A 23,714-nucleotide genomic window follows, 5' to 3' on the forward strand; every position below is an offset into this window, starting at 1 on the left:
ATGAATTTATAAACTCAACTGTCAATGTCATAGCATTTGCATCATTAACATGACTGTGGTAATGAACTGCATGTAATAGTACAAATTAAATTGTCTGTAGCAGTCATGAAGAAACTTTATTTGAAAAGAAAACTATACCTGTAATAAATTACGCTTAACCACAGACTTTTTTCTTTATATAATGCTGTAATTATCCTAGAGTAAGAATTCTAGTCAAAGTTAGATCTTGTGACTTATTTTTGGAAAAATTCAGCTTGTTACCATAATCTAACTAGTATAACCAAACAAAAATAAAACCTCTATAAAACCTTCCTAATTTTTGAACATTTATCAGCTGTAAGATACAATGCTTTCAAGCAAGAGGTGTGGTCAAAATGTTATTGATTGGTAAAGCTCTTATCTTCCTCTGCTCTAATTGTCAGTCTTAAAAAATTGCAACAGAAAAAAAGAAGAAAATACTGTCTTTAGAAGTTCTTCGTATGATTTAGAGATCCTAAATATGAAGACATTTTAAGCTATAAAACAATGTTTTTGCTCTGTCGTTTTTAGTAAGTCAAAGTTGTCAGTTCTATCTGAAAACACAGAGTTAGAAAACCTTTCAGTATGGTTGGACCTGGGTACACATTAAACTTGTAATGTTAGCTCTTGATAAAATAAGTTAAATGAAAGTATTTATTCATTTATCTCTCAGTACAACTTTTGTCATGTAAACTTCTCCTTTCATACAGGATGGGGCTGGGATTGTCTGGCTCCCCACAGGGATGGGACACCTTTACATATTAAACTTCTTAATTTTTGTTTGCCTTTTAACTGTATTTCTGGGATTTTGAGTTTAGGTTTATAGTGCCAATTTGGTAGTACACATATTTTACATTTGCTGAAGTATTCACTGTGTCTGTTGGAACTGGTTTTAACTGAAAGCATGACAAGTTTGAAATATGGCACATAATAAGCTGCATTTTTACAAAACTCCTAACATTTCAAAGTCTCTTTGGCCTCAGTGACATTTTATTCAGCTGGAACAGAACAGTGACTGCCTGCCTTGCTGGGGTGTGGGGTACATGCAGCCCAGTGAGGATCACCCTCTTCATTTATTGCTGTGGGACATTTATTACTGCTAGGCAAAGCTCTCTTTGACCCTTGCTGCCCAGCAACTAAGAATTGTACTGCCGTTGTGATAACCAAGGCCATGATGTTGGTATTCATTTTTAGGAATGCTTTAGTCTGTATGGATTGTTTTTGTACATGTTGTGATAACCAAGGCCATGATGGTATTGGTATATTGGTTGGTATTCATTTTTAGGAATGCTTTAGTCTGTATGGATTGTTTTTGTACAATGAGCTGTAAGTGCAGCGACACTCGGTGTGGGGGCAGTTTGTGCACCAGTTGCTTATCTGCCTAAACCTCTTCTGTGTCTTTAGTCTGCATGCCCTGTTGAGAACGTAAATTCTTTATAAATGCTTATAAAAGGTTAATTTGACCAGAATTTAGCAAAGATACCTCTATGGAGCGACTTCTTGTACTCATGCTGTTTATAGCTTGTTAACAATGACACCCAAATGAAAAGCAAAACAAAGCCAAGTTTAGAGGCCTTGTTTTCAGTAATTTAATATTTTATTTTGACATTTTTTGGATTTTTTTTGTGAGTCTTGTGGCAGCAAGGCCTTGTTTCTAGTATTTTTAAGTATTATTTAATGTTTTATTATTATTATTTTTAAAGATTTTTTCAGTTGTTTAATTTTTGTAAACCAATGCTGGTTTTCGTATATTTGCTCTCTTGTAAAAGCCTGTACTTAGCTTTGCAAGATAAAAATTTGAGGAGTTTCTTTTCCTTGATAAGAAGCCTTAGCTATACTTTGACATGGGACAGTCACTATGTGTGATACTTTTTGCAATAAATTTGTAAATCAGTGTGTGTCATTTTTCTCAAATGCACATTAATGTAAAGCCTTTGTAACTTGTCAGTACTTTTCTTTTATTATTGATTTCTGTGAGCTAAAATGAATAATTTTAGGGAAAGTCAATTATCAAAAATATGTACTCACAGATGCTTAATATAGATCTGTTTTGCTCATATTTCTGTCCATTTTTTTGGCTGCTCCATACATGTGCATGTGTTACTCCCTAATTTAAAGAGCATTTCAGTAACAGAGTAACTCTAAACCCAGGAGGTCAGGGTGAACATTCTCAGTCATATATAGAAACAAGCAAGAGAAAGACACTGCTCTTCCTCCAGATACATCATGCTTTAAAACACTGGAATGTAATTTCAGAATCCAGATTTCTCCTTCTTTTCTTGAACATCTGTTCCATGGAAGGCTGTGTATCCCAATTGAAACCCAAGAATTTTTTCTGAGCTGTGTTGGTAGATTAAAAAATCAGTCATTAACAATTCAATTTAATCAAGTGTTTTTTTCTTCAACTCTGTTTTTTCTCTGCTCATTTTCTCTTTACCATTATCTCAGGAATTTTACTGTGTTATGAAATCTTTTCACTGCTTTGTGGAAAGTTCATCATGAATTGAGGGTAATACCAATCTTGATCTTCTACTTCGGGTGGTACTTTGTTCAGAAGTCTGCATCAGAGATCTCCCTGGAATCTTTGACTAAGATGAAACCATTTTATCGTTATGATTGGATCAGTAGGCTCTTGTAGAACACGTAGATCTTTTAAATTGTTCTGTCTTAGTGTGACTTTTGGAATATTGCATATCCTTGATGCTTTAAGAGCCAAATGTGTCTGATAATGAGTGGCATTGAATAAATGACAGAATGTAAGAGGAAGTTTCAGTACCCAAATTTAGGATTATTCCATGTTGCAGCAAAGCTGGCTCTTGAGGGCAGAGCTATATTGCTTCACTTTTTTACCTTGAAAAAATAGCTGGAAATGCTTTGACAAAGCAAGCATGTTCCTGTAGTAACCATAATTATCTTCTTGATGTGTAGAGATTTCTCAAATTATAATAGATTTTGATTTCTGATATTGCTTGCAGGTCAGAAGCACTGTGTTTATCCCTATCAGGATCTGTCACCTCTTATCCCATGGGAGGCATTTAAGTTCCTGAAGGATATAGAGATTAAGTTGCTTTTTGCTTAAGAAATCAAGGCTACATGGAACTCAAACATTATATCTTCTACTTTCAGAGACCCCTTGACACTGCTGATGGAAAACTTTCATCAGTTGGTGAAAATGATGGGTTTCTTGGCTGACATGAGTTCATCACATAAGTTTGAAAACATTACAGCTAATCAGCAGAATCTTTTATCTCAGCAGAACACTTTTCCAATAGCTGAAGTGCCTGCCTGAAGCAGTCATAGAATTTAATCTGAATTAGCAAGTCCACCTGCCAGGAAAGAAGGTGGTTTTGTGCACCCTAGTGGTGAAGCAAGTCTTTTTATTTAGCATTTAATTTTAATTAATGCATTTTTATTCATTCGTTTAATTTTAATTGGAAAGTAGGTCTAATGCCTTGCTTTATTTCAACTCTCTGAAACAATTTAGGTATACCAGTAATCTTAGAAATCAAAACAATTAAATGTAACTCAATAGACTAGCAGTGATTGCATTTGCATGTCATTAGAACTTGGTGCAAGGTAGACAGGGTGGATCCTCCTTCCTGTCACAGCTCCTTCTGGTACAGTTTGGACAGTCTTGTAAGCATATGCCAATATTCTTCTCTGAGCTAGACAGTGATTGCATGACAGTGATCTCAGATGTTCAGTAAACACCATGTGTTGAGCAGAGCTGCCATCCATCCCCACTCCAAAGACTTGGTTGGTTTTTCTTCCTGCTTGCTGGCTGCAAGCTGCTGCAGGTGTAACCATAGTTCTGTGTGAGTGCAGCATCATCCCTGTGGGATAACTGGGTTCTGTACCATCCCAAGGACAGCCATTCATGGCTAGGCTCTAGCTTTTGAATTTGACATTTCACAAGCCAGTGATAGCATTTAGGTTCCTATCTCAGAATATTCTTTTGCCTTTGGTTTATTATCAGGGAGGTGGTTGTATAGGCATCCCTTGAAGGAAAGTTATTTGTCTGTTTAGTTGTTCCAATTTTCTCTAAAACTCATTTCTCATGCTCCCAGATCTGCCTACAGTCTCTTCAGCCTCACATTTGTAAGAAATTGTAATTCAGAAACAAAATATTTAATTACAAAAAAAATCCCAAGGAAAATTAACTATTAATTCACCTAAGGCAAATTAGTCCTCTTTACAGATATTTTAGGTTCAGTTAGTTGGCATGTGTCCACACAAATCAGGAAATACTTGGCCTGTTGTATTTTTGGCAAGCTGTTTTTAGCTATTACTTCTCTGAGCCTTTCTCTGGTTTTAGATCTTTATCATTTCCAAAGTCATGTTGACCATGTAGTCTGAAGAAAAAATTATTAAGAATTGGTATCTGTTGATCTATTTGCATGCTTAAATGGCATATATATATGTGTGTGTTTTGTGTACACATACATAACACGGTATCTAATGTGTCAGATTATTTGTGCCAGTAAAGATTAAATTTAGAAAAGGATTGCTTTTCTGTTGTTTTTCAGCCACTGCTAAAAAACTAATTTTAATAATTACATTTGAAAAATAGTAACCTTTCTTCTTTTGAAGTACATGAATTGTTATTATTTTAGTATTCTGTATATAATTTCCAAAAAAACATTATTGATAAAACTGTCAGTATTCTAGAATAAAATCTGTTTTTCACTTTGTGTCAACAAAACAGTCTCATATAAAAGCTGCTGTAGTTCCAAAACTTTGTTACACATTCTGTATCTTCTATAACGCTACCAATTAGTAACCATAAAACTTAATCCCAAGTAGGTGTATTTCAGCTTTACTACATCCTACTTTATAACTGGCTTTTTGGATTCTTGTGATGAAATGCTTATGATTACATTAGCCTGCAGTGTCTCCTTTCCCATCAGATCTGCCTTCTCTTACAGCTGTGGGGCTCTTGTCATCTGCTGTTTCCCAAGCCGCAGTTTCCTCATCAGTTTGTGGCTAAACCCCAAATCTTGATGATCCTTTTCCATCTAGTTCAACGCTGATCTTTCATCTTCTGGATTCTTTTAACCAGAAATCTTATGCCAAAAACCTGACAAGATTGTACTGGGTGTCATCAGTGCAACATCAGGCTCGATTTCAGTAAGCAAAGATAAAACAGCTGTTTCATTGTCCAGATCAGCACTCAATATTTAGTCATAATTTTTTCCAGCTTTATCTGGCTGTGATAGCCTTGATGTTTTTCACTCTTTGACTAGTAATGTAACTTATTATATTTTGCTGATCCATTTCTTCAGTGGTTCAGAAATAGATACAGCTACTTCAGGCAGTATTTCCATCCTATTGTCTTTTGTACTGTCCTGTATTGTCTGGATTCATTCTTCAGAAATTCTTGCTTCACTTTGGCCAGTCAATGTTCTTGCAGTGTTGCATCCAGAATTGCCAAATCATGGCTCATCAGTTGCTGTCAGGAGAAAGCTGCAGATGGCTATGCCTTATGAGAGTTGTATCAGATAAATGGCAAGATTTTGAGAATAAGTAATGTAAAATGTCTGATGAAAGTTTACAAAACTTCAGGTCCTCTCTCTGTATGCAAGTGGGAAGTATTTCTATGGTGTAAAGGTTGTCTTTTCAAAGCTGATGGGGATTTTTGTTGTTGCAACTAGAGGGTATGCCGAGGTGGCATGTTACTGTATTCCAAGAAAAGTTTTTACTGCTTTTGGAGACAAAGCTAGTGACTGTACATTCAGAGGGAGGAGGAGGACAGATGAGAGTTCTGTTTGTCATTGAAATCAGTATTTTTCTATTAACTTTGCATACCACTGTATATAAATGGATTGTTTTCACTGGAGTAGGATTAAATAGTTAATTGTCTTACTTTAATTTACTTTTATAGTGGAAAATAGTGAAGGCGTTTGGAAGCCATTCTCCTTCAATTAAATGATTTTTCTGTTTGTTTTGGGGTTTTGTATGTGTGCACATATTGCACGCTGCTTGATTCAGTGATCTGTTTTCTATTGGAGAAAATTTACAAGCGCATTGCCCGCCTCACACGAATTTGTTTCCCACAGAGATTCCTAATGCAATGTGTGAGGTTTCTCATTACACAGCTATATGGATTACATTTTCACTCCAATACGAACAAAATTAAATTACACAAAAATTAAGATGCGTGTAATCCTAATGTCTGATCTTTAGAAAAAAACTTTGTCATCTTTAAATGATAACCGTCTGCAAAATCAGTGGTAGAAGTATTCTGCTTTTGTCAACTGGGATGCATCTGCAATTTACGTAGCAGCTGATGTTACAGCAAAATGTTAGGAACCAACTGGATAGCAACGTTGAGATGGAATTGTTTTTGATAATTTTGTCTTTTCTTGCTTGCATTAATAAAAGAGTAACAACAAAGCCATTAGACTATTCATTTGTTCCAGAATCCATGTGGATTAATACACATCACTCTTATCTAATATTAAAATAAGGATGCAGTCCTTCAAATTTGTTCTAATGCCTACAGGGTTGTATTTTTGTATATGTCAGCAGTTTCACATTTTGAGAAGGTTCTCATTTATTGATATGCTTGAAAGTTACAACAGTTCACAATCAGCAATCACAATCAGTTAAATCTTGTATTTTAAATGTTAGGAAGAAACACAATAATGTAGAAATATCAATATATCATATATTTTGAAGTTTAATGAAAGTTAATAAGTGTCTTGGGTCTTCATATCTGGCTAAAATTTTCTAGTTTCCATTAAACATTTAGATAATAATTTTACTTTGGTTGTCTGTCAGGTTTATTCCAATGGTTTTTGGTTGGCTAACAACTGTGGTACTCTAAAGTTAGTTTTATTTCACTTTTTTTGTTTTCATAGAGCTTTTCCTCAGACTGACAGGATTGAAATAATTACAAGTGCAAATCTGAATGTAGCATTCCATTTAAATTTGTCTCCAAAATATTTGTGTTCCAATCAGTGTTTCAGGTTGTCTTCTCTACATTTCCAAATACGTAGTTTAAAACATGTTTCTCATGACAATGCCATAATTTTATGTTAATGTGTTTTGAGTTTTAGTGGTTCACAAGGTATTTCTTTTTCTAGCAGTCTGTAGGAGCTGTTCCCCTTGGTGTGTCAGTAACTCGAAAGAAAGAGGATGAAGCATCAGTTGGAAGTGCACCTTTGGCAAGGCAGCAGTCAAACCAAGCCTCTGAGTATGCCAGCAGTCCTGTCAAAACAAAAACAGTAACAGGTACATCATTTATTGAAACTATCCATTCTGCATTTGCAGCCTCCCTCACTAACGTGCCAACCACAGCATACCAGCATCAGCTGTGCAAGTACTATGGAACAACTTCTCAGCTTTAGAGAAATTAAAACTTTTAAAATTAGAAATAATCAAATGTATAGTTTTCAAATACACGTTTTTGTTTACTCTCCTTTTTGTTTAGTGCTGTGTTTGGGGCCCTGACAATCTATTTTGTAAAATGATATAAAGGAGATGTGCTTTCAATAGAATAACTGCTATTCACCTTGATATTTAGTCCATAATTTTGTCAGAGTTCACACTGTGATTAATCTCTAATTTTAGTTAGTCTGTTTACATTGCTCAAAGTCTGGCATCTGCGGAAATCAAGATTTGTGCATAAACAGTTAAAATTTACTGTTTTCAAAATCACTCACCATAGAAAGTGCATTTTTTGGCACTTCTGCTTATGGAGTTCAAGAAATTATTTATTTTAGGAGTATTTTCTGGCCACTTAAAGAGTCTAAAGTGAAACTTCATTACCACTGATCAAGATAATATGGTTTTCTTGGAATTTGTAGTGTATTTATTCATATGGTACTGTCTGCAAGAAGTAAAGTAGGTGATCATCCAAAAAAAATTACTATCCAGCTGAGACTTTTAGTGATCATTCTGAAATGCACTGAACAAATTCTCTTTTCCTTGCATTGATGTTTATTTCCAGATTATCATGAAGCACTTCAAGATGTTATATGCTGAAACTAAGATTACAGTCTTGTTCATTAATAGTAGTTAAATGCTATTTTTGATTCAAAGGGGCTAACCCAGAAAATCTGTTTGAATATTACTGGGTTGTCATGTTATCACTGCTACTAAGACAGCAGATTAATTTCAAGGACTTCCATTTAATTCATAAATATTCTTAATTTTTGCCATTTGTCAATTTATTTTTACAATTCATTTATGCATTTCCTTTATTTTTGCCTGTGATGAAATGACTCTACCAAGCATTTTCTTCTTTTAACTGTATTTGTCATCTGTTCTGCTTCATCAGCATCACAAATGGTATGATTTGTTTCTTCTTGGCATTAGTTCTACCTGTGCCTGCAAAGCACAAAGGTCTGTTTCACTAGAAAAACTTTCATTATTTTGAATATTTGACATTCAAATCCAGCTGTTTGCATACATAGATTCTAGATTAGTTCTTCTTAATTTATTTAACCAGTTTATAAAAAGTAGGTATGTAGTTCACAGAAATAGCTTTGTATTTGGCTTTTGAAAACTGTCTGGTGCCTACTCAGCATAGTAGCCCTTTTAGTTCTTCAGTGTTTGTTAGTCTTCTCTTTGGGTATTATCTTTTCTGATCACACCAGAATATTCTACTAAATGAAAACATTATTGTTCAAAGTCTAGAAATGCCATGGATATCTGTTTTGCTTTTTGGGGGGACTTTGTGTAAGAAAGAATAAAATGAAATTAAAAGGCATAAAAAATGTCATAAAAGCAAAAGAGGGGTTTCTGTGCATCTCAGCTTCTTCTTCCATTTTAGTTTGAAGTCAATATCAAGATCTGTTTTCAGTTACACATTGCTGCAAAAATGGATAGTTCATTTGTAGATTTTGCTTGTTATCTGCCACTTATTTTAGTCATTCAGTTTATCCAATAAGTTAAGCCTAGATGCTGAGGATTTTTTGAAATTAAGTAGATATTTGGCTTCTCGATAAACAGTTTTGCAGCATGGAGTTCAATACTATGAAATGAGAGGTGATGGTGCTAATTCTCTCAAGAGATAACACTGACTAAGATTTTTTTTTTTTTAATTAAAGGTAATCTTTTAAGGAAGAGACTATTGAATTTGGTTTCATTAGTTTTCAACTGCTAAAATTGTTTAAAAATACTACTATTTTTTTCAAGTGAAGCTACATATACATATGAGAGGGTGTACTGGGTTTATTTTTAAGAGGCAGTGTGCCTGACACTACTGCGTTGAAGGGACAGCCTGTTGTCATGGTTTAGCCCCAGCCAGCAAAGCAGCCACTCACTCATTTCCCCAGTAACAGGATAGTGGAGAGGCTTGGAAGGGTAAAAGCTGGAAAACGTGTGGGTTGAGATAAAGAGAATTTAATAGGGAAACAGAAAGTCATGCAGGCAGGCAGAGCAAGGAATTAATTCAGTGTTTCCCATGGGCAGGGGGGTGTTCAGCCACGTCCAGGAGAGCAGGGCCCCATCAGATGGAACAGTTACCTGGGAAGGTGAACTCCATCACTCCACATGTCTCCTCTTCCTGCTTCTCCCAACTTTACCTTCTGAGCATGATGTCACATGGTCTGGAATATCCCTTTGGTCAGTTTGGGTCACCTGTCCTGGCTCTGTCTCCTCCCAGCTTCCCATGCGCCCCCATCTTCCTCACCAGAGTGGCAGTAGGAGAAGCAGAAAAGGCCTTGGCTCTGTGTAAGCCCTGCTCAGCAATAGCAAAAACATCTCTGTATTATCAACTCTGTCTGGGTTCAGCACAAATTCAAAACACAGCCATGTACTAGCCACTGTGAAGAAAATTAACTCTACCCCAGCCTAACCCAGCACACTTGTATTTTAAAATGTTTGTGGATTTGCTATACTCTGGAGATAAAATGGTGGGTATAATATAGCTTAAATATTTGATATTTATATGTAAAAATTGTGAGTAAAAAGATAAAATTAATGTCAAAGAGCAAATGCCTTGTATAGTAACAAAATCAATTGAAGAGATGCTCTCTGCTTCAGTGGACCACACAGATTTCCCTTATTTAAAAAGAGCATGTCCTCCTGCAGTGCCATGCAATTTCAGTCTCCTGAAATTTCATGTGATGTTGGAATCTTTTCCTTTAGAGTGTTCTTATGCCAGGTTTGTCAAAATTTGCTTTGTAGTGGAAAATTCAGGGGACAGTAGAAGTTAACACGTTTTGTGTCACCAAAATAAAAGGTCTCTGATTACAAAGCCACCAGTTACAGAGGTTAGAAAAGGTTGGATGGATGCAAGTTTGAAAGGAGAAGTCTCATTCTCAGAGAAGTTTAGTGGATTCTTTCTTTGCAAATTTGTTTCTTTACAGCAGTATAATATCTTGGAAGATGATGAATGAGTGACCATAGTTCATTAAACTAAAAATAGAGTGCCTGTGATTCTTTTTCTTTCTATTTTTTCTGGGTCACTCGCTCCCACCATCTTTCACTTTATTTCCTCTCTTTTAATTTCACCTATTTTCAGTCTGAGCTTTCTTTCATTATTTCTGTCAACTTTTTATATCAGGAATACCACACTGATTATTGATCTAGGACATCTAATGTTACAAATTCTACAAAAACATTCTAGGAAAGGAAGCAGTGAGCCTTGTATACCTCATATTTATTAATCATCAAGGCTATAGCTACACATGTTTTAAGTTGTAAGAAAAATGAGACCTTATATCGATAATATGTACATATGCACGGTCTTTACACATTGAAAGAGATTTTATCTTAAAATCATGCTGTTCAGGTGGTGATTTTGAATTAATTCTTTTCAAGCCTAGCATGATCTCAGCAGTCACTGCCTTGAGAACTGCTAGGAACCAACCCTATGTACTAAATCAATGCAGTTTGTAATCACAGCTGTAAAATTATTTCAAACATTGAGTTCAGTTGATTAGTTAATGGCTGCTGACACCTTGCCAAAAATGAAGTGTGGGAAAAAAAGCAAAATACTATCTGTATGATATCTGTCTCTGAAAATCCAGAGTTTCTGTTTTGCAGTCCCAAATTGTATGTATTTATAAATTTCCTTAACCACAGAGGCTTCACAACCAGAATAAGACAACAGAATATGTGATTTAAATCTGATATGATGTGGCTGTGAACAAGGAAGGGGATAAATACTATTGAATAAAAAAAAGGTTACATCTGTTTTTCTGTCCATCCACTTCTCCCATTCTCAGCAATTCAGCAGTTCCATGTTTGTTCAGTGATTCACAGACCTGTAGCAGTGCACAGAGGCAGAGCTCTCATGTCTGGATAGAGGCAAAATGATTGCTGTATTTGTATGTAATTCTGTAATATATGTAACATACTAATGCAGGAAGATAGTATGGACTGCAGTAGATGAATAGGGCAATCTTTGAAAGCTGTCTTGGGCACACTATTGAATAATGATTTAATCCCAAATGTCTGTTTTCACATTCAAAATGTGTGCTTGTTCATTACTAAAATAATCTGTAGTTTTCTTTCATATTTATAAAATTATTATAATTATTTTCACTGTGTTTGGAAAATACAGTATTTTCCATGATCAAAGATGAAATTGGGTGTGGGTGTTTTGTGGTTTGGATTTTTTACTGCCTTCTGGTGAAGTCTTTTTTTTAGCCATGACAGTGAAATATAATTTCACTAGCATCTACCACGATCTGACATTTATCAGTTTGGAAGTAACCCTGATATCACAGACACAAATTTAATACTGTCTTATGAGGTGTAATCCATTGCCTATGGCATCTAATTTTTCAGTTACAATGGGGAAGTAGCCTTACACATGCTCTTAGTATGAAGAAGGCCTTTAATGAAAGAAGTTACTTTAGAGAGGCTGAAAAGGTGATTAATTTTTTGTCACTCAGAATCTTGAAAGCTGTCTTTCCTTATAGTTAGAGAACAGGTAGGTAAATGAAATTTAATGTGTCTTCCAAGAAGTCATGGACTGTCTGGTTAGAGTGAGCTCCATAACCTGCTACAAAAAGAGCTGAAAACTGAATGTCTTGTCCCATGACTGAACATACATTTGTAAAACAAAATTTTGCTGATCGCTGTTATGCAACAGTGAGTTGTTTGCTCATGGTGCAGGTGGTGACTGCATTTCAGCCCTGTCATGAGTGCAGATCAGGCCTGTGAAGGCAGGCAGATGTTTTTCATTGCTCTGTCTGTCACCTGGCTCTTCCATTTTGTTGTCTGGTGGACAGGTTGGAAGAGCATTCGCAACAAAGAATTAAATGGTGGTGGACATGGGGCAACGTTTTTCATAGACCAATCTGCACTTCACACAGCAAACTGGTCTTTTAGTTCCACTACAAATTCAGTATCGGTTCCAAGTTCAAAGCTGGAAAGAGAATCCAGCCTTGTTTCATTCTGCAGGAAGTGTGGGTGTGTTGTGTAGGAGTATGTACATATGGAGAGAAATAAAGGACATAAGAGCATTGCATTTTGGAAAAATCTCTTGTGTTTTGAAACACTGATACTTTGTTCTTTGGAATTGTGTTCTTAAAGCGAAATAATTAAAGAGTTTGAAAGCTTTAAAAATGTTTACTGTTTGTATTTCAAGTAGATGGAGGATGGTGTTATAAATAGAAAATTGAGAACTCTTATGTTAGATAGACTTTATGTTTTCTGTTCTATATAAATCACCTGAATTCTAATGAAGACAGAGCTCCTTTTGCTGATTTCTTGCTGGTTTACCTTTCTTACCTTTTTTCCCCAGAACTTGTAGAAACATAGTATCTTTGAAATATTCACCCGTTTGAATTTGACCAGCAAGTGCCTAAGGAGTTGCAAGACAGGCAAATGAATTGTATGCATATGCAGGGAATATAGGCTTGCATAAGCCTTCTTTCTGTAGGAAACCAGGCAAAGAAAGAGCCCCATCTTTCCTTTCAGTCATTTTTTAACATTTGATAGTGTAGATACAATCAAACTTGAATTGCTTGTTAGATATTTACTACAACTGGAATTTCTAGGGGTTTATGGGAAGTGTTAGTAATTAAATTTTGAAAGCTTTACTGAAGGAATTCTTATAATTCCTTCAAAGTATACATGAGATATTTCTGAACCACTATTAAATACTTCTATATTAAACTGAAGAAAGGACAAGGCTTTAAATTTCAACATATTTTATTTGGACCAGCTGATGCCAGATAAACTGATATTTTTATTTGAAGTTTTACTTTAAGTTAATAAAGTTTCTACCGAAAAGTTCCAGTGTAGCAGAACAGGGCCTGTACTTAGCAAAACTGGATGCAGTTACTGATTTTTGTTTTTCTTAAAAGTCTGACTAGAATGCATAGATAGATTCCTGCAAAAATGAGCTGTTGGAATGCAAAAACCTGGCAAATGTGAGAGAAGTCCGGCTGGTGAGAAGTCAATGGATTATCTGAAGTATTTGATTTAGTAGGTCACTATTTCTGCTCAATGAGCTGAATGATTATCGTTTATTCATGCCTACTATGAAATGTATGAGTGATAATTAATTTGGGAAGATGAATGAAATTAAATAGTTGTTAAATAGGTTAAAATACTTGAAGGGATAGAAAATCAGGAATTTAAATCTGATGCACATTTACCTAGGATGCCTGAAAATACTAAGATTTTTATAAAAGGGTTTTAATTCTTGGATTATGTAAAGGGAAGGTGTCCAGGCACAGGTGATTTATAGAAAGTTTGAAATCTCTGGACAATGAAATATCTGTATAAGAATGAATTTTTCTGAGTTTTGTCAGCTAGTAAAATGTTTAACATTTTTGTTATGGTGGCATGATTTCTTCAGTTCACTGTGTGAATTTCAGAAACATTAGTAACTCAAAGCCAATGTAGTATATCAAACATTCTTTCTGTATGAAGGAATTCAGTGTTGAGAGAGAACACTTTTTTATTTTGAGATTATAAGAGGAAGGAACTTTATGCGTATTTTTAAAAAGGCAGAGTACTAGGCAGAAATCTACATTTATCAGAACTTACTGCAGATCCAAAAGCTGAAATTCTTACTTCATTGTATAAATTGTATTTGGCATAGAAAGTGATACTAAGAGAAATTCAGGCGTGGACTTTAGATATGAACACACGAACATCACATTTTTGTAATTACTAATCTAGTAGCTCACTTTGGCCTCTGAATGGCTGGTTTTGATTTGTACAGAAGTGTCAGTCGTCTTTTATTTTTGTTCCCAGAACTAAATAGGTATTTTTTGCCAGAAGTAGTGCAGCAATCATTAGGAATTTGGTGGGAGAAAATGCTGACCATAGGCATTCCCTAGCCAACATACACTTTCACACACAAAGATCCTTTTTTGTTGCACAACATTAGTATCACATTTGTCTTTGTTTATTGATATATGTTAAAAGCCTCTGTGTTTTAACACTTACTCTGCTGATAACTCATTGTGTGAGCACACAAATTTAGTCACTACCCCTCTCTGTTGCCATTTCCCTGCATATAAGGGACTCACTCTCATGAGTTGTCAGGGACTGTGTTGCTCAATTATTATCTTGACAAAAGTAATGTATTATCTGCACTGTTAGTAAAGTGGAATGCAAAAATGCTCAAAGGCTAGTAAAGAAATTATTTATGCAAAGACTATTCAGTATGCTGGCAAATATATTGCATATTTTAATAAGCTTAAAAGGACTTCCTGCTGTTGTTTAAGTACTGCTTTCATTCTCAAACATTCTGATGGAGAATGTAAATTTCAAAAAGTAATTAACTAACATAGTCTGTTCTGAGAAAATGAACAATTCAAGTATCATCCAGGAATGGGTGTGGTGAATAGCTTGTCTTATGAGACCTCAAAAATAAAACATCAGCATTAGTGAAAAACTTCTGAAGGGTACTGATGGTTCAGAAAACATTGATAAATGCAGGTTTGAGCTTCTCTGCATGGTTTTACTGAGCTGCTGCTTTGAGTAACTTTGAAATTGAATGGTGGGAAAAATGGTGCATTAAGAAAGGAAGGATTTTAAAAAGTATCAGTTTCTCTGGGTCTGGATTGAAGGCACTTGAGACAGTAGTTCATGTTCAGACTCAGGTGTTTATAATTTCTTATCAGTGAAACTCACAACCATGAGTTCTGCAGCTTTTCATTAGAAGGCACAAAATGGCTAACAATCTCTTGTTACAAGGTCTTTTAAGATTAAGAAAGGACACCTAGATTATTTTCCCTTTTAACCCAATAACTGATCCCTGGAAGCCTGCAATGTGAGCTTTTCTGTCCAATTACAAAACATTGCCGAAACCCATGAAGAAGAGGGAAGAAGAAGGTGAAGAACAACCTGCCTCCACCCTAACACCTCCATCTTGCTTCATATTTATCTCTGTATTCTAAAATCCCAAACTCTTAAATTTTCCACCCTGTGATATTACACACTTCTAACCAACTACACACCCGTAATCCCAGTGCTACCAATCAATTTTTAAAGTCTTCTCCACAGCCTCAGGTCAATTGTAGTGTTCTCTTGTGGTCTGTGCCTTTAAGCAGAGAAAGTTTAAAATTCTCAGGCTCCAGGATTCCAACAAGAGAGTTGGGTCCTGCTGCTTGCCTGGCTGGCTGTGGACCTGTCCTGAAGAAGGAGTGCTCTGAGCTTTTGGGCAGCAGTGAAATTGTGGATTTGCCTGCAGCAGGATGACCTTTTCCAGCCAGAAAGAAGCTGCTGTCTTCTTCATGCATGAGGGATCTGAGGCACACGGTGGGACAGGAAAAATGAGTCCAGCTTGTGCCAGAGAGCTTGAGAGCTGATAGGTCTGTGCCATACAGAAATCAGGAAAAAGGTATTTCTCTTTAGTTTATTTGCTAGCTGTAAGGAGAGAGAAAAGCACGAGACCATCAGTGCCTACAGATTATCGATATTCTTCAACCCAGTAGTGGAAGTCTCTTGATGTGTGGGGTTTTTCTGCATTGAATTATTTGAAGAAATGTCAATTTGTCCCAAATCTCAGAAGTTCTCTTTTCCCTTTTCTATTTCTTAAGTTACTGAATATTAATAGCACAGAGTAGTGTCATTTTCACAACAGTTCTTTTTATTTTCAAAACTTATGCATTTTCTGGTTCAAAGTTCTAAAACCACTCATTCCCAGTAGGCTAAAAAACACAAAGAAGGAGACATCTATATAAAAAAGACACCTTTATCTGGAATTTATACCTGTGAGTCTTGCTTGGTGGCATGTCCTACAAAGTGAGTACTTAAATTATTAATTTTGCTGAGCTGGAACTCCCTTTGTGTTTTAACCAGAAATTGTTAAGTCAGTTATGAAAAATGCTCCTTCAACGAGTCCTTTTTTTTTTTTTTTACAAGTCTGTTCATTACCAGTGTGTTCTGAAATTGGTAAGGGTGGCAGCTTATGTGCAATTGATGTGGTATATATGTTTGCAAAAGCACCAATTAAACAATAAGGGTCTAAAAGATAAAAATAGGAGCATTTTGCGTTATTCCTGTACACTGGTTTTTTTTTTTAATTAAACTGGTACAACTTGAAGCAGTCCTCACTTTGTTGGGGTTTTTGTCCCCTCATCAATTTGGAAAAATGTTTCATACAAATAATATTTTCTATTTAGCTATTGCTGACACCTGGGTTGAGCAGAAGACTGATTACATTGTCAGGAAATGTTTCAAGGTTTTCAGTTCAGTAGTAGCTAAGTAGCATAATTTAGTAAATTACCTTCATACTGAGACAGATGAGGCTGATCCAGTCTACATGTCTAGTGTAGAAGACTGGACAAACACAGATGGAAGCCACACCTGACAGCATCTTAGCAAGTGTCATCTCCTCATCTCCTTGCCTGACAGGGAATTAAGACACTTCTTTCCCAGCATCCTTTCAGGCAAAATTCTGGGATTTACAGTATAGGGGGGAAAAAAAAGTACTGCTTTCTTATTTTCTCTTCAGGAGTTACTTATTTGCTTGTTTCTTCTTTCTAGTCTGATACACTTTTTATTCCTTTTCTATTTTCCATGGTTTATGGTTGAATGGTTCTTTATCTGTCTGTTGGGTTTTGAGACTTTCTTTTTTTTTGATCTCTTGGTTGAACTTGAGGGATTATAGCAAAGCTCAGTTTTTATTGTGGATATTCCTGGAATTTTGCAGATTTTAATTACACATAAAGTAAGAAAACCAGGAGATACTACAGTCAGCTAATCTTATTTTTAATTCACAGATTGTTGTTGCTGGCTACTCCATTAATTGAGAGAGAATTAGCACTGTTTTCCTGCAAATAAAATGTGGGCAATTGGAATGAAATCTAACTTTAAATCCCACACATGAGAGATGCACTTGTGATGTAGTATGTTGACAGTCCCTGCTGAATGCATTGTAGAATATGTAGGTTTACATTGTATTTATCAACTCATCCTGACCTGAAGCATCCTACCTGTGAAGTTCCTGGAGTCTCATCGTGACTTTGTGTGCCATTCTCACCCTTACCCACACTTGTGTTCCAGAGTTCTGTGCTTCAATGACTCCTGTTTTAATATTTCTTGGTAGTCAAGCTGTTTTGATTCTTACTGTGTAGTGTAGGGCATGACTGCGCAGGAGATGGTGTGAATTGAGGTGGGGCAATAAGTTAAAGGAGAACAGCTCTTCCTTGACTAATCTCTTTGTTTTAACTTAATCCATTTGTAATGTGGATGGAGGCCATACTTCATGGCATGAAGCTGTCCATGTGAGATGTTATAAAACAGCTATTGCACGCTGCTTCTCCAGATGGACAATTTACATGTTTGCCTCCCCAGAACAGCTGACAACAGACAATCCTGAAATGTCACGCTTTTTACACTCTCATGATCCAGTTTTCATTCCATATCCTTCTAACATATTCATAATTGGAGCCAGGAATCTCTGAGAGAACTAATTATCCTGCAACCACAAAAATCCTCTTTCACTCTTTTGACCACCTCTCTTTCCAAATCTTTGGATTCTTCATCAGTTCAATGAAGTGAACATTTCTCTTTAAGATGATTAAAAATACTATTTGTTGAGGGATTTTTTCTGATAATCTAGAGTTAGTGAACCCTAGCTTTGATGGGGAAAATGTCACAGATTAATTCATCCAGTGACATTAACATTGCATTCTCTTGGCAGAAGTTCTCCGCTTAGATGTTTCAGTTTTAAATCTTCCCAGGTTTTTTTGCATTACTGAAGAACCAGTGATGCATATCAAGGGCCAGGTGTTTTTGCTTTCCTTAGATCAATTGATAGCAAAATTTTGTGTAAATACTTTTTCTGTAATTTTCATGCCACAGCTTTCTCCTAGTTGTAAGATTTGTAGACATAAATTGTCACACACTGATTTCAATTTAGTTTAAGTCTTGAAGTCTTTGTAATTTATTCCTGCAGTTTAGTCAGCTCAACAACATGTAGGCCAACACTAGAAATGTCAAATAAGCTGACAATAGTTCTATGCGTATCCCAATACACAATTAGGAGGATATACTGTAAAACATGTCAGAAGGAACTATGCACTACTCACAGTCCTGTTTTGAAGTTCTAATGTGCTTACATCTAATTTAAGGTTTCTAAAATCTTTTCAGGTTCATGTTTTTAAATAACAGTTTAAGGAAATTACTCTTTTTACTAGAAAACCTTGAATTTTGCTGAATTATTTCATACTTTATTGCCTTAAAATTTGACAAAGTAAGAAAATATTTTAATTTCTATGCCTTTTTTTGATGCATACTCATTTTTTTAAGGGATTTTTTCAAAGAAAATGAATTAATGGCTTTTATTTAATGTGGTCTGTCATTTCATACAATTTTAGAAAGGTGATACCTTTAGATGACACCGGCAGCAATGTATGTGAAAACCTCTTGAATTTCAATTGCATCATCAAATAGGTTATCACACTTTGAAAACTGTCTTAATTTGTTTAAGTCAAACATTCTTCATAATATTTTCTTAGCAGTTCATGTTGAAGAAGTTGGAACATTTAATTCTATTGTGCTGTATTTCTCACAAGACTTAACTGGTGCAGCTGTATTGACAAGTTTAAAACTAATACAGACACATTATTATTATGTGCATAGTGAGATATATACAGTGAGAGAAAGACTTTCAGAATGTAATAATTTTTCTTTGCTATCAGTAAGTATATTATTTACTTACATATTCTTTTTGTAACTGACTTTTTTTTTTGTTTGCATTAGAATCTCGTCCTTTGTCACTCCCTGTGAAAACTGTGCTGAACTCATCTGAAAACTGCAGAAGTCCTGAGGAAAGAATGAAAGAATTTATTGGAATAGTGTGGAATGCAGTTAAGTGCCTTACACTTCAGGTAAGATGAAAAGGAAGTGAAAAAACCTCTATGTGTTTCCAGACTTTATGATACTTTTTATGCATCCTAGTGCTTTTTATTAGAGGGGTTTTAAAGGAGCTCCCAAGTTTTATTGTCTTATTTCAGTAGTTTCAAAGTTTGAGAGAATGAAAAATAAAGTAAGATATTGGGTAAATTAAGCAAAGAATGCTTTGGTTTTAAAATATTAGGTTTTGAAATGCTGTTTTGTATTTGAAGGGAAAGATCCTTCAAAAATTATATTAATAAAAATTGCTTGTCACACCTCTCTGCATCATAAACACTGCAATTAGATTTGCAGGGTGCTTTCTTTTCTACAACTATTTCAGGAAAGTGTGTATGATAAATATTTTCCTGAGGTGTACAATACAATTGCTGTTGTTACACAGTGAAGGCTCAGCAGCTTACTTGGCTACTTTTTCATGAAGGACAAGGAGATGGCAGCTGGGATTAAAGCATTTTGGTTTATACTGCTCTAGATTGTAGCTGCTGATCAGTAAAAGCTGAGTTTTTGTGTAGAATTATAGATGCCATATTAGGAGTCCAGTGTTAAGATTGCAGGAACAAACATTAGATGGCTTAGAAGTGCTAGAATTATGACTGTGTTGTTCCCAGTACTTATCAAGTGCTTATTGCGAAATTATTCTGATTTAGAATTATTATGACCTGTGCCCCTTGAACCATACATTCATTCTGTCAGATCAGTATTTTATGGTACATCAGGATATAGTAGTAATTTTTTTTATTAAAAAAGTCACAAAAAACTGCCAAGGAAAAGTCCTAATTACAGTTTTGGGCAAGTTTTTTTGTCATTATTACAGAAAATAATTGTTAAATGCTTATTCCCTCCTCCTATCAAGCAATATATTTCATAATATGCAAGCTTATCCCAGAATGTGTCTGTGTCACTCTTCTTTCATGTGTCACTCCTCTTTCATGTAAAAAGTACTTAAAATTTGCAGTTTAAAAAAGTTTAAAGGTTCAGGTTTTGCCTGAGCAAGAACTTGAGACATGTCACCCGTGTGCAGAACATAGTGAATTTGAGTAGATGGTTTCCATTAAATCTCTTTCATTTTCAGCCTTCTCTTTCATCATTATTTCATGAGTATTTTGCTTGTTTTCTTTTCTTTCTTAATGTTCTCACCACTGTAGATTAAAATGTCTAGATAAGAGAGAGAATTTGTAATCTATTTGAAGGAAGCAGTGTATTTTTGTTAGGTGTCTGGCTGGTACTTAGCACAGTGAAACTCTCTGTAGAAATGCAGCTTACAGTTTGAGTCATAATAAAAGCAATAATATAATAATGCCAGCGAGGCAGAGCTGGGTCCTTCATAAAGGGGGAGGCTGAATCAGGACTGCAATGCTCTGCTCCTACATTTTTCATGGTACGTGTTTTTGTGAGCAACCAGCAAATTGAATTTGTTTTGAGGAATGAGTAAAGCACCAACCATGAAGTCTGTGTGTTACTGGATGACAAAAAGAGGTAGTGTTTCCTTCTGTGGAGATGAAGACTGATGACAGTGGTAGGCAGCGGTTGTCTCAAAAAGTAATTCTGAAATACCTTGCTGCTCTGACCTAACATACAGAATAGGGCTCATCCTGGCAGAGGATTTTTTTGTATTGGGTGCTTTTCATGGTGCTTGAGGTTCTAGATTTATTTGCTTTTTACAGGTTTGGGGGTTTTTTTTGGTAGAGCGCTCATGGATTCTATTTTCATCATTATGATTATGAAATGATATTTTTTGGTTTTATCTATGTTGAAATTAAACACCCCTGTGAATTCACTTTGTTTCATCCTTATGCTTTCACTGTACTTTGTAAGGTATTTGCAGTACCTTCCCAGAAGTTTATTGCATGTTATCAGAGAAACATTTCAACAGACTCCAGGGAAGCACTGCAGAAAAGTTCGAGAACGTGCTTCCACACAAATTTGCAATTGTTATTTCTTGTGAAATACGAAGGATTTATAGATATGTTTGCTGTTCTTTTTATTGCTATTAGTAGTCCCTGTGTCTAATTTATTATGGTTTTCAACACAAATGCCATATATATCACTTGTTTCTCTCAATACCTGCCCAAATGGGAAATTTGTGCAAGGCGATGTATAGAGGGTAAAAAAATGAAGAAAATGACTCTGTATTGCAATTCAAGTATATTATATTTATTTTATTATACATAATGTTCATTTTATTAAACATATATAACTATATTTAAATTATAAGTTTTTACAGATTTTCTGTATTATTTTTTGGCATGAATAAGGGAAATTTCCTAGAATAATTTGTCTGGTTAAATGCTGGAGCATTTAGACTCTGTGGCTTTTTTTCTAAAGCTAATTTTCATGTTCCTGGATCTTTTAGTTACATGATTTTAGAACAGAAAAGTCTCCAGTTGTCGTCAGATAAAACTGAACTTCATAACTTAAAATCATCAAAGGATTATTCTTTTAGTGGAAGTTAGAGTAAGTAAATGTGTTTGGAACCAAAGTAATTGGAAAGTTTATTTTGGATCCAAAGCTGGTACTTGCTTAGCCTTAGCCCTGGCTTGCTTCTGAGAGAATATTGCATGAAGGTTTTATGCATTGGAGTTGTGGTATTTAAGTGAAAAGACTTGCATATTTAATTATAAAAAGTTGGTTTATTATTTAGATGTCGTAGGATTTTATATGCAGCCTTGAAGTCTTTTTGGCAGTTACTCTGTGTAGGAGGGTAATACTCATTTTTCACATGTTCTTCATACTAATAGTTGCTAAAATTGTGAAGCAGTATAAACACAATTATTTTTAATTGGCTGTTAATGCTGAATTCCATTGAGAACAATGAAGGATCTGTATTAAAAATAAATTAATTAGTGAGTAATGTTGCAACAGTGCCAACTACATAAGAATGTATTTGTTACATATAAAACTTAGGTATGTCACATGCCTTTAAATATCCCTGAATTAATTTGAAAAAAACAAATCCGTTTCCTGAAACTACTGATAATTTTATTTTCTTTAGTGCATATAATTTGTAAAAATTTTTGACACAGTGAAACATTGAAAGGCAAGAAAGGGAAGGACAGATTTGATAAGAGTTCCTGTTCCTTGAACTGTGTCGTTATCCAGGGATCAGGAAGAGATTCTGTGACTTGTAATTTAGCAGTTACAGCTCTCAGCAGTTTTTTGGCAATCGTGAGATAGGATTATTTCTTAAGTTGGTTACTTAACACAAACCAACAAAAATTGTATTTTCGGTAACTAAATAAACCTTTTAAAAGGTTTAAAAGCTTTCTTAGGAAAGAATACTGAATACTGTGAAGCACAATGACACTATTTTAAGTGGTCAAAGAAAATGTATCTGATCCTAATTAGGGTCATTTTTATGTATAGGTAGCCTGCTCTCTTAGTTCTTTTACTTACGTGTTCTGCTTTCCATTTATAGCATTTTCACTTTTGTCTACCTTCAAAACAAGAATTTCCGTTCTGCCTTTTGAAATTGTGACAAACACTGCATGTCTGGCTCAGGGGCAGATGGTCCAAATGGTAGAACAAATTTGGGTGTTGGAGGCTGGGCTACAGTCTTACAATACTGAGTGCACCAGAGCCCTCGCACGAGGTGTGCAAGCAGGGGTTCTTTGCAGCCTGGGGAGTCATTGCAAGGTGATATTCTGTACCCAGAAAAACATGGTACCTTGCTGCTGAGAGCACATGAGGGTTGGTGACTAATTCAGAGCAAGGCAACTTCCCTGGAGAGTCACGCTTCTGCAAGTGTCGCCTTGTAGAAGGTCTTCAGGGCCTCTAATTGATCTATGTAGCTGTAAAATGTGGGTTATGAAAGAGAATCTTCTTATGTTATCACTATCATGAAAGGCTGTAAAGACTTGAACAACTTGTCCCTCTACATAACACTTTTGGGCAGTCACTTCTTTTGCTTTCTTCCCTCCAACCCACCCTCCTTAGTTAGGAAGACCTAATTTTTCAGCAGTATTTATTTCAGTCTTCTCTCTAGTGAACAACATTCCTTTTTATAAAATAAAATTAAAAATACTCCAGTAACTTAATACTTTCCTATTTATGCAAGAGTCATTGGACATTTTGAGACTTACATGTTTGTAAAAGTGTAGAGTTATGCTTTACTTAATGTTTTAGAAGTAGAAGGGAAAATACTGCTTGCTTCATTGGTTTATCATTAGTACACATTATTTAGCATGTATAGGCCTTGACATAATAGAAATGAAAATAGGGGGTGATCCGGTTTCAAGAATGTAATAATTCGTTCTCTTTAACACATGAATGTGTTCAGTATTGGCAAACGAACATGTTGCTACCAAAACTGAAATCAGATCCTTGAAACAGAAAGGATGTTGCCATGGAAAAATGAAGTAACACTCAGTGCAGCTGCGAAGCATTAATGAATAGGATATTTTTTTAAAAGATCATTT

General features: G+C 35.3%; 1 protein-coding gene across 1 annotated transcript in view; it reads left to right on the forward strand.

Moving 5' to 3' along the window:
* The window catches only part of VPS13B (vacuolar protein sorting 13 homolog B), a 423,217-nt gene that overhangs the window by 188,934 nt on the left and 210,569 nt on the right, over nt 1–23,714 (forward strand). Inside the window, exons 19-20 of the mRNA XM_039705990.1 lie at nt 7,104–7,251; nt 19,147–19,274. Of these exons, the coding sequence (XP_039561924.1) occupies nt 7,104–7,251; nt 19,147–19,274 (276 nt within the window). The remainder of the gene's footprint in view (nt 1–7,103; nt 7,252–19,146; nt 19,275–23,714) is intronic.

This window comes from Passer montanus, unplaced genomic scaffold (assembly GCF_014805655.1).
Source record: "Passer montanus isolate IOZ18808 unplaced genomic scaffold, ASM1480565v1 scaffold19, whole genome shotgun sequence".
Lineage (NCBI taxonomy): Eukaryota > Metazoa > Chordata > Aves > Passeriformes > Passeridae > Passer > Passer montanus.